This window comes from Toxotes jaculatrix, chromosome 19, assembly GCF_017976425.1.
Source record: "Toxotes jaculatrix isolate fToxJac2 chromosome 19, fToxJac2.pri, whole genome shotgun sequence".
NCBI classification, from domain to species: domain Eukaryota; kingdom Metazoa; phylum Chordata; class Actinopteri; family Toxotidae; genus Toxotes; species Toxotes jaculatrix.
Genome location: NC_054412.1, coordinates 21,261,669 through 21,273,814, shown reverse-complemented (window position 1 = coordinate 21,273,814; position 12,146 = coordinate 21,261,669). Strand labels below are relative to the sequence as shown.

Here is a 12,146-nt window from a genome sequence, read left to right as displayed (position 1 = left end):
TTTCTGGAGGGACATCAGTGACAATAACATCCTCAGTGAAGTCACTGACTCGTATCAACGTGTTTTATGACTGTGGGTCCAGGTGTGACTCAGTTAGGACTCCAAATTCTGACACTAATTCAACCCCTTTTTCCGTCCATGGGCTCAAGATGAAGCTAATGAAAGAAAAGCACAGGACTTACAACTTACATCATTATGGTATATTTCAGTACATGAAGTTATTTTATACAAGTGTTTTGTGAGATGCCAGAGTCAAACTAACAAGTGGAAACAGGACTTACTGAGTAAAGTCAATTTGAAAGCATCTGTTAGGACAATTCTTTATAATGTTGCTTCCCACAAACAAACTGTTGTTTCTGGCCTTGAAGCATAAAACACAGCAAATCCATGACAATGCATTGAAAAAGATCAGGTAGAGAAAAGGACTATGACACACACAGGGTTTATACAGGCTTGTAGTCCAGCTTGGACTCCAGCTTCTTAGAATCAGCCACCTTCCGCACAGCTTTCATGAAGTCTTCCTGAGTGACGTACTCACGGTCAGAGCGGATGGCAAACAGACCTGCAAACAAAGACAGTAAGTCCACACGAACAGAGCCGTTAAGGGATAACACGCATAATGAGAAGACAGTTTCATGTCTCACCTGCTTCTGTGCACACGTTTCTGAGATCGGCTCCATTGAAGCCGTCTGACAGCTTCACAATGGCTTCAAAATCTGAAAACAAGGAGAGGAAAGGTGCTGCTCATGGCATGGCTCTGTGCTTCCAGACTCTCTGCCCACTGTTTCCCCTGTGCTTCACTGTAACACCTGCTTATTTCACACGGCGTCTAATGAAACAGATGCTATGATGGTGTACTGAATTACTGTCGCCTGTGGAGAACACTACTGGTGGAGCCATCGCACCTCTATGAGGTTGCCACCCCATGTGATCAGGATATAAATAACACGCTTTCAATTTGTTTGTGCACGTCTGTGCATGTTAAATAAAAACAAATCTGTGCTTCAACCATTTTTGCTAAATTAAGCATCATTTTTTTAAGCATAGGCCTTTTAAATCAGCACCCCCACTAACAGCCACCTGGCTCCAAAGTGGCCTCATTTGTTTGTACATCACCTGTGCACATCTGTGCTTCATTATTTCCTAAGCTATCGCAGTTTATTTATCTGATGTATTAAGCTCATAACGTGAGAATCGATGAAGCAAACATCTTTGTTTTGGGGACAAACGATATGCAAATGAATGAGTCACCACTCTGAGTCGTTTCAACGCTGATGGCTGCTAAGGTCTGCAAACAGTCCCAGCACAAATGCTGATCATATGGGGTACGAAGTCCAAAGAGGTACTAACGCTGACTAAACTAAACCACCTACTGTTGAGAGGTTGCTACTAACAGGGAGGACCAACAACAACAACAACAACATCAGAGCTGATTATTTTCTAATCATTTCACCTGTCCTCTGAAATGTCCAACAATGTTTTGATATTACCAATGTCCCTCACAAGATCCCACAGCTACATGTGAGAGGTAGTGACTTTCCACAATAACACTGAGCGCAATGCTAGCATCAGGCTGCAGACTCGGACAGTGGAACTAATAAAAACATCTGTGTGATGACCTGCTGATCAGATAGGATGGAAATAGTAACAGAGGACGTCAGCTGCAGTGAGCAGCAGCAGATCAAGTGTACTCAGGTCTGCTCACTAACCTATTTCTCCATGCTTGGTGATAGGACTGGAGTGGATCTTGAGGATGTCCAGACGAGCCTGCTCGTTGGGCAGTTCGATGTCTGAAGAACACAAGAGGATAATTGTTTTTGCTGCGTGTAGTCACACAGAGCTGAGCGATGTTCAACAGGTACAGAAAGGGATCTTACGGATTTTACGGTCCAGTCTGCCTGGCCGTAGCAGGGCGGGGTCCAGGGTGTCAGGTCTGTTGGTGGCCATGATCATCTTGACTCTGTGCAGCGTGTCAAAGCCGTCCATCTGGTTCAGCAGCTGACAGAACACACACACGTACAGCACAGTCAAAAATCTCTGAACCACAACACAATGGCTCTGATGTGCAGTATTAATGATCAGTTCTGACCATTAGTGATCCAAATCACTATAGAACTTTGCAGGTTTCGCCAGATCTGACGTATGTGTGGAGCATGGGCCTTAAATATAGTAAAGTGTTCATGTGTTAGGAACATTAAATGAATTTTTAATTATGCGAAACAGCAATAAATGATCTGTGTGGGCTGAGCAAATCTTACAGGCTCCTAACAAAGCAAAGGACTCAATCACTTGGATTTTATCATCACCCAGTTCATCATAAAAATAAATAACAAAATATGGAGAAAAAACAGTGGCCAATCTGTGGGTTTACAGAGAAAATAACAGTCTTGGCTGCGGGGATGTGTGTTGTGCACCACATGTGCATTTTGGTCTCGAGAGCCCCAGACATTACACCGACTCTGTTACCTCCATCAGAGTCCTCTGGATCTCTCTGTCAGCAGATGTTCCCTCAGAGAAGCGACGGCCGCCTGCAGAGAACACCACACAAAAATAACAGAGACCATGTAGTGAGGATTCAGAGCACACAGGATGGAGAATCTGAACAGGTCACCAGTCTAGCACAGGACATGGACAATTTAAAGTCGCCAATTAACCAATTACTCAGCATGTCTGTGGGAGGAAGCCGGAGTACCAGAGGGAACCCACACAAGCATGGGCAAACTCCACACAGAAAGGACCCGGCTGGCGGATTCGAACCCAGAACCTTCTTGCTAACCACTGCACCACAGTGTCAAAAAAACCTTAACCTAAGCAAGCCTGATTCTCAGGATCACTCACCAATGGCATCAATTTCATCCATAAAGATGATGCATGGCTGGTGGTCCCTGGCATAGTTGAACATCTCTCTGATCAGCCTGGCACTTTCACCAATGTACTTGTCCACGATGGAGCTGGACACCACCTGCAGACACACACACACACACACAGACATCATCAGCTGACTGACTGCACTGTAGAATGGCAGTACACTTTTACTGTGGTGCTGATATACACCTTGAGGAAGTTACAGTCCAGCTGACTGGCCACTGCTCTGGCAAGAAGGGTCTTTCCGGTACCTGCAGAAGGAAACCTCTCATCAATACCAGATAAAAAGGTTCAAAACTGACAGTTTTTTGTACTCGCAAAGAAATATAGTGAACATTCATGGATGACATTGAGGTATATATAATAAAGATGTTTGTGTTTTCACTGAACTACTAACCTGGAGGCCCATAGAGCAGACAGCCTTTAGGGGGGATGATCCCCACTCTCTGGAAGAGCTCAGGGTTGGTCAGAGGCAGCTCAATCACCTGCCACAAAATAACAGCAGCATTGTTTTGGACTCAATGAAACAGGAAAAAATAAATAAATAAATAAAAATCAACATTTATCATCTGGTCCGGACACCTATTATCAAAAACCAAAATCCACCCAATCAAACAACCCAACCATACAAATGTCATCTCATAAAACACATCCTGCATGAGAGCTTCTGTTTAAATACAACACGTGCACATCCTGCCAATGCATGCATCTGAATGTGAGCAATACAATCCAAAAACCAGCTAATTTTAAAGATGAAAAGAGTCTGTCTCGTATGATTCAATAACAGGCTGTTGATGTAGGATTTGTTGTACCTCTCTCAGCTCACGGATCTGTTCAGACAAGCCTCCAATCTCAGAGTAGGAGACACTTCCAGGGTCCTCGTGGGACATGTTGTACACCAGAGGGTCCACCTCTCTGGGCAGGTACCTTTGAAAGAACATGTAAGCAATATGTACTGAGCAAACATCCATCACTAGCTGTGTATTTCCTTTAGTCTTTGTCAAACCTCCATACACCTCCATCTTTGCAATACATTTATAGCTTGAGGGGTGAAACAGTACAGAAAATTCAGAGCTGTTTGCAGTAGCCAAGAAAACCTAACACTAAAAAGTGGTACATCAAATGTAATTTTTTTTCTGCAAGGTACACAAACAGTAGATAATGCTCAATAGGTAACATGCACAAACATTAAAAAAAATCCTAGTCCAACTTTCCTGCTGTGTTTGAGGTGGGCCACCTCATTATTGCTAACATCATAAAATAGAAAGATCCTCAGGGAAAAGGAGCAGTGAAAACACCACAGATGTAATGAATACGGATGTGAATCGAGAACTGGTTCCAGTAGACAGCTGATTCCAAATTGTCTGAAACATCGGAAATATATGCCTCCAAGCTTATCAATTCATTTTATCAAACAATAACATCAAACTCTTTCATCTATGCTACTAGACACCTGTTACAGGAAAGAGTCATGGTGAAGCAGAAGAAATGGCCCAAAGTGTGGCTTCACTTCACAACAAACCATGACGACAGCGATAGTTGTAACAAAGCCTCTACTTGGGCTGCTTGCCCAGGTAGATAAAACCCATTCAGTTTCACCCCAGCGCCTTATTCCACTCTTTTCAAACTAGCTAATTTTTGGCCACTCACCTGCCTGAGTTGTTGTGCTGTGGTAACTGAGGACTAGAGGCTTTTTGTCTTTGACTAGGAAAACCTGAATGAAAACAAATGCTGGTACAAAGTATTTTCTCATTTCATCTGCTTTAAATGAGATACAGACTGTTGCTACAGCTAGGTTTCAAGCTACAGCCTGTGTTCAGACATGATGATATAACAGCTGCGTTGACGCTGAAAACCTGTGATGGCCAACTTTTTTCCCCACACAGAAAATTGATCAGGAATCAATACAGAATCAAAGATAACCAGAATCGATAATGGCATTTATATCAGTAAAATCTCTTCAGTTCCCACCCCTATTAATGGGCGTATTGAAGCCATCATCTATTAATTAAACTGATCACAAGACAGGATGGTCAGGATCTGGGTGGCTTACCACCTCGGCTGGACAATTTCTTGGGGGAAACCCTGACCTGCACATCAAGAACCATAATGCAAGATTCAGTTTGAGCAGATGCTTGAACCCTGTGTTCTCTACAATCAGGCGTGGAGGCTCATCACTGTGATAAACAATTATTTGGTGTTGATTATTGAAGTATCCTGTGTGAATCTGCAACAAGAGGCTGAATGCCATTTGAAGGAGGACATATGCCAAGACGCAGACTATAGTTATCCAGTTCAGTGTTCACCAAAAACACGTCCTGTTAGATCTTTATTAGCTTGTGATACTCTTTCACTGTTTCTGAGAGATAATTATATCCAGCCTACCTCATTATAGTGAGCGTGGTCATGTCCAAAGCCACTCTGGTGCCTGGCTTCAGCTGTGACTTGTCCAACTGGGATGAAACATATGATTGATTAGAGTTCACATTCTTATGCTTTCAGTCAAGACACATTGAAAACCTGGAAAGGGTGGCACATTACGGGATGTTTAATACGAGTGTTCATTCAGCACCTACCTGTCTGCGACATCCAACCACATAACGGGGACCATTGGTGGCCTTGACGATGACTGGAATTAGATAAAGAAACACATTAGCATCACAGAGATCTAACAGAAACACGGGTTAAAGTGTCACAGTCACAAGTTGTCATTTGTCATTCGTCATTGGTTACCAAGCTTCAAGAGGGCGGGTCTTACATACTATGAGCCCACGAGAGAACAGAAGCAAGAGAAATTAAAGGAGGGGGAAAAGAGAGAAGAGCAGAGATGTGGAAACATCAGAGTTGCGTACTGCAGATGAATGCACATTGTTGAGGCCATGATGGACAATGACTGACAACACTCGTCCCTGAAGTATTTTGATTTTGTTTCTCTGTGAGTGTTTATCAGCTTAGATCAGTGGTGTCCAAACTTTTCCACAAAGGGCCGTGTGGCTGCAGGTTTTTGTTCCAACCAATGAAGAGCACACAGTTTGACCAATAAACTGTCTGAAGACTGAGATCGGTTGATTAAATGAGTCAAGTCTGGTGTGCTGCTGCTTGGTTGGAACAAAAACCTGCCCTTGTGGAACAGTTTTGACACCTCTGGCTTAGATGAATTGAAACCAACTGAGCTTAGTATGCAATTCTTAACAGGAGAAGCGGGGCAGAGCCACACAGCTGAGTGGATGACACTGTGGGGAAGGAGCAACAGTTCATCTGGATTTCCGGTAGCCCTGCATTGTTTTCTTGTTGCTGGTAATCAAGGCATTAACGTATGTTTGGTACCTGTTAGTACCTGGTGCAGCAATAGGACTCAGTGGTGAGTAAATCTCTTTGACCGAAATAATTTTACTAGTACAACCTGTGCTGTGACACATCCAAATGTGTGGGGTCTAATAGGAAACTTACATTTCTCCTCGGTCAGCTGTTTGAGCACTTCACCAACAATCTGTAGGGAACAAGGCACAGATGTAGTTAGTAAAGACCAAGTAAACCAGCCAGGGCTCCTCTTCCTCCTGTCTGTGTAGAGAAGTCCCTCCACCATCTCCACCCACTGAATGTACTCGAGACAGAATGTGTTGAGTGACAAACATGTTTATAATAATGATAAACACATCCACCATGTCTGAAAGTATAGGTTTACTACATTGTGACTACATTGTGCTAAATAATAATAAAAAAGCATTATAAACACTGCCATCACATTTTAAAAACACGCTGTTTATCAAACATATTTGATAATTTTTCCCCATAGACATAAATGTTTTAAAGCCAACTTAAGGTTCTCTTCTAATAACTACCAAAAAGAGCACAGTCATTCTGCTGAGGGTCGTAACCAGAACTGCGCAGTTAGTCTTGGTTAGCTAGATACACTGTTTTTATTTGACCAACAGCTAACAGTAGCTAATATTTAGTGGGTGATCAAAACTATCATGTCATCATAACTGTATTAATTGTAGCTTTAGAAGACGTTCAGTTTCAAATCTCTACTCAAAACCTAGGTTCACGGAGTTGAAACGAAAAGACGAGACAGGTCGTCCTGTTACCTGTCCGACACTCTGCAGAGCCTTCAGATCGTTCTCCGACTTCTCGTACTGTTTGGTTTGTTCTCTCAGCTGCTCTCTCACTGAGAAACAAGAACACAATCAAACACAAACTCCCAGACTACCCTTTAACTTACACTGTCAAACAAACACTGCTCACTGTCTGAATTCATGTTAACTGTCCGAAGTTAGCTTAGTCTACTCTCGATCGCCTTAACAACAAAAGTACAACCTGTATATTAACGTAATGGCTGCACAAGCAATCGCTAACTTACTTTCACAAGTCATTAACCAGCTTACTGTTTGTTAGAGCACCACTGACTGTCTGCTCCTTGCAAGCTAAGTTAGCACTGCTAGCGCTAACGGCTTCACTTCCATTCATTTCCACGTAAATGCTAACTGCATGACAAAGCACTAGCTACCTGTCCAGCTAGCTGATGCTGGCTATCCAATAATACGGATCTCGTCAACTAAACGATATGTATTTCTGCCACATCACAAACGTCGAAATTAAATCGTCTCTTACATTCTTTTAACCGCCCGTCAACTTCTTTATGTTCGAGTAATTTTTTCCTGTAGTCCTGAAGCGCTTTCTCCCTGCTGTCCGCCATGATGCCCCACTGAGTTCTTCTTCTTTTTCTTCTTCTTTATTTCCGGCACACTACACACGGTTTAGTACATTGCTGCCTCCCACTGGTGTCATAGCAACATTTCCACTTTTACCCCATGAGACCCGTTTGTTGTGATAGAGATCTGTGGTTTTGAGGAACTGAGCTACTTATACCAAGCTCTCTCTTTTTGAAGCACAAAGCAGTGACAACAGAGAATTTTATAATTCCCATTTTGCCTAATTTCATGAATAAGATCCTCCTTTCTGTGTCACCTCACAGCCCTCAACCCCAACATGTGCTGGCACCCATTAAAACTGTCACAACATCCCTTCCACCTTGAACACTATCATTAAGATCTCCACAACTATATCTGGTCTAGGTCTACCCCATCCCCCTCTTCCAATGCCATCAAGGCAGAAAATAAACCAGTGCACAAGATTACTTTGCCCAAACCCCCTTCTTCCAACCACCACAGTGGCCACCATAAAGATGAGATGACATATAGTTTGAAAAATATAAAGTAATTAAAAAGGAATGCCAACCAGCACTGGTGTCCCCAAACAATACCTCCCTTGTTTCCACAGCAGGTAACATAAGGACAAAGAAAGAAAGGAATTTAGATCAGTCTCAAGAGCATCGGGGAGATCAGTGAATCTGGAGGGCGGACTCAGTTTCAAGTTTTGTTTTCTCAGTAAATAGTTCAGACCCTAAAATAAACTTTATAGCTGCAGTAATTGATCTTTCCACTCTACTCAGAGTGCATGATAATGGCCTGACATGGTAATGAATGACTCTTCTGCTTCTCTTGCTTCCAGTAGTGTATAAACTGAAGCTGGCCAACAGTTCTGAGTCAAAGTTCCATGTAAACACTGGTCTGGGATCACATGTTATCATCTCAGGCCTTGTTCTCATCATATCCTGACACTGAGCATGGGAAAAGACCTCATGAAATATGGACAAACTGGTGCTTAGGTCATGATCACTATTTTGCTTTCTTTGTTGGATATTCCTTCATTTTACTTTTTCTTACCATAACATCACAGACACACAGACTGTAAACAGCTTGTGTGACAGGAGCCTGGATAACAGAAATGTAAATAAGAATATTTTTTGGTCCATTTCTGATGTTGACCTCATCACTGGAGCAAAGTGAGCAGCATAGTAACCAGCAGTAGTACAGCGGTGGTACTGAGCAGCTCCAGCTCCTGTAGGATGGAGCAGAAGAAGGATGGGTAATGTTTTGCTGGGGAAAAACAATCCGTTTGTTAAAGGGGAGTTTTGTTGCCTGTAGTATATGAAGTCTTTAAGAGATCAGTGTAGTTGTGTTGTTTCCAGTCACACTTCATCACCTCCAATGCATGTCTGCAGAATAATCTGCTGTAGAACACTGATTTTCACAAATTCTTTAAAACGGCATTAAAAAATGTTTATATGTAAATGATAAAGTTTATCTCTGTCTAATGTATTTGTATTTAGGCAACTGGTGGTCAGCAGGTTTACTTTAACAATGTTACAGCACACAGTCCCTCTTTTATCCAATTTGTGTGTGAGCTTGAGGTTTTATATTTTTAATTCATCTGGCTAAAACTTCAAACATTGAATTCTGGTAGGCTGCTTTGATGAGTCTCAGATCATATGTATAAACATTTACTCAGGGTCCTTCTGGGGGTGGGGTGGGAAGGTATGGTGCTGGGAGGTGGGGGACAGGGTCAGCTGGAAGTATTATTAGTATTCTTGGGGCTCCCCTTTACACATTGTGAACTTTGGGAGTGGACATTATATAGTGAGGCGGTGCATTAGTGGTGTGACTTTTTTGTTCTTCCTTTGTTACTAGCCATACCTACCATGTGTGATTTAGGTTAAGGGAGTGTAATGTACTGTATGTGGATTGTGATTTGCTTATGGTTGTGCGTATGGTCACAGTGTATGTTACATAGGAGCCTTTTTCAGGAGAGGTATGGTGATCAGTTATCATACAGCCTACTGACTCCTGATTGAAGGAACTATTTAGGAAGTTGATTTTTAGCTGTCAGGGATCTATGGAGCTCATGTGCCTAAAGTGGCCTAAAAGAATCATTTGATTCAGATCTAAAAAAAAACACTTCCTGTGCATGCCAGCTCATATGCTGAGGAATGCTAAGCTTGGACCTTATGGGTTGTTGTTGTTGTTGTACTGCATGAGAGCAAAGAAAAACCGGAGTCAAAGTCCTTGTTTGTATGCACAAACTTGGCCAATAAATCTGATTCTGGACAGAGACTGACTCCTAGAGTCTGGTTGTTAGACCAATTTTAGTGTCTGCGAGTGTCAATGAGTGTTTAGCATTTTGATATAAAAACATTTTCTAGAGGTTATCTCTTATTTCTGTCATGATACAACATACTCACGAGTTGGTTTATTTTTGTTTTATTAACTGTAAAAAGTTACATTCTTAGTATCAACACAATTGTCACAGTAAGTTAATTAAAAAGGTCCCTTGATTTCATAGGTTATCAGCTTTATGTCAACAGCTGCATGTTTTGGAAGGATAATTATACATAATCAAATCAAACTGAAAACTAGAAATTCAAGATACTGAACCCTACCTTTAAATAGTGACCACCACATCTTGTTGTTGCTGCTGTTGTTGTCATAGTTGTTGTTGTTATTGTTATTGTTATTGTTATTGTTATTGTTACTGTTACTATTATTATTGTTCGTCTCTCTGAGGAAGTCACATTGTGCCATGCTCTCTTTCATTCTGCTGCGCAGGGCACCTGGCTTAGAGGTAGGTGTTGGAAAACCAGGCAGACGAAAGACAGACAGGCAGGAACACACAACTCGATGACATAAAGAGCACAGGGGAGCACAACCAGTAGCAAAAACAGACAAACTGGAAAAAAGTGTGAGGAGCACAGAGACTAAATACCCTAGTGAGAGGAAGACAGTGAGGTAAAACAATCCCATTGGCAGGAAAACACATAAGAGCATGAAGCAAAACAACCATAAACCTAACAGGTAAGAGATAATAAAATAAATCCAGAAGCCTAGAGTCCATAAGAAGTCAATGGGCAGATTGTGACACTTAGAAATCGGCCTAGCATCCAACTAAATATTATAATGATTATTTTACATGAATTGGGTGCCACAAATGCATCAAAAGCACATTATCCTCATAACTCTGAAATATCAGGTGTACGATTCCAATGGCCAGATGGTACATTTATGTGACACCAAACTATAAAAGTTTAGACCGTCAGGTATTGTTACGTGCCAGGCTAGATTGTTTGTGTGTGTGTTCTTTTCTTTCCTGGTTTTCCTTCTCTCTCCTCCTGGTTTTTCTCTCCTCCTTTTTGCTCTCTAGGTGCCACCTAAGTGATTAGTGTCCACCTGTGATTGGCTGCCTTCATCCAGGACCCTAGAATAAAAGGACCAGGCTCGCAGAGTATCACTCTCTCTTTCTTTTCTCCTTGCTGTCTGTATGCCAAAGCAGGAAATGATGTTTTAATGTTAAGAGGTATGTGGAGGGAGGTTGAGATCATTAGGTGAGTTGGGGTACCCTCTACATTATTTCACACACCTAGTTTCCTTTGTTAAACACACCAGGTTAGCGGTTGGTGCCACCCCCTGTATTGGTTTTGGTTAAATCACCTTTTATTTAGAGAAGCTAGTTAGCCCTTTTGTTTGGATTTGCTTTTTAGAGGTAGGGGTAGTTAGGCCTGGTTTTGTTTTATTGGTTTCATTTATTTGGCACAACCTCATTTTACTCATCCTCCCCCACATTGTTGTAACCCCTCTGTGATGTGAGAACAAATATGACTAAAATAATTTTGCATTGTTCACTGCTCTGACTCTCTCAGTTTTCGTTGTTGAACTGTGGCCATTCCTATTTCCCCTAGGGGATGTAACAAATGGGGGCTCGTCCGGGATATCTTTCCCTGAGCTGCAAAACAATTAAAACTGATGAGTCACTGTAGTTTTGTCATTCAGAGTAAGCATGAGCTTTGATTTGCAGGATTTCACTGACAACCCAAGTTTTGCAAAGATTGATGCGTGTCGCAAAGATGATTTATTGTGTATTGCAGCACATTTTAAAATTCCTGTACAAAAGTTTAGTATTAAGAAGGAAATCAAAAATAAGATATTGGAAAGACTTGTTGAGTTAAAGGTCCTTATAGTCCCTGCAAACCCAGTCCAGCCTAGGCCAGAGTTTTCTCTTGATGATGTTTGTGCTTCCCCTGTAGCAAATGTCCAAGGCAAAGAGGGCATACTAGCTACTCCTCCAGGTAATGTGGCTGAACATGAGGCTCCTCCTGCCACTTTGCCTCGATTTGAGCCTTTCTCTCCAGAGTCACATGGCTCTAGTGTGGATGCCAAGTTGAAAATTCGCCTAGCTCGACTTCAGCTAGAGGCACAGGAAAAAGAACATAAGGCAGATTATGAACTGAAGCTACAGGTTCGCAGGCTAGAAATAGAGGCAGAAAAAGAGGTTAAGTTAAGGCAGTTGGAGGTAGAAGCTATCATCAAGCTAAGATCTTCACATCCAGTTGATAAAACCTCCTCTTCACAGACCATATCCTATAGACAGAGTTTTGATGTCAGTAAAAT

General features: G+C 42.0%; 1 protein-coding gene across 1 annotated transcript; it reads right to left on the bottom strand.

Annotated features, from left to right (window-relative positions):
• Positions 1–185: 185 nt before the first annotated feature.
• Positions 186–7,582, bottom strand: psmc6 (proteasome 26S subunit, ATPase 6). The gene is made up of 14 exons (XM_041064910.1): positions 7,477–7,582; positions 6,954–7,033; positions 6,316–6,355; positions 5,442–5,494; positions 5,251–5,318; positions 3,678–3,792; positions 3,263–3,350; positions 3,055–3,116; positions 2,839–2,962; positions 2,467–2,528; positions 1,878–1,998; positions 1,710–1,790; positions 645–716; positions 186–562 (listed from the first exon to the last, which is right to left on the bottom strand). Exons 1-14 carry the CDS (start codon positions 7,559–7,561, stop codon positions 444–446), a joined length of 1,170 nt encoding a protein of 389 aa, XP_040920844.1. The 5' UTR covers positions 7,562–7,582; the 3' UTR covers positions 186–443.
• Between the last annotated feature and the right edge of the window lie 4,564 nt (positions 7,583–12,146).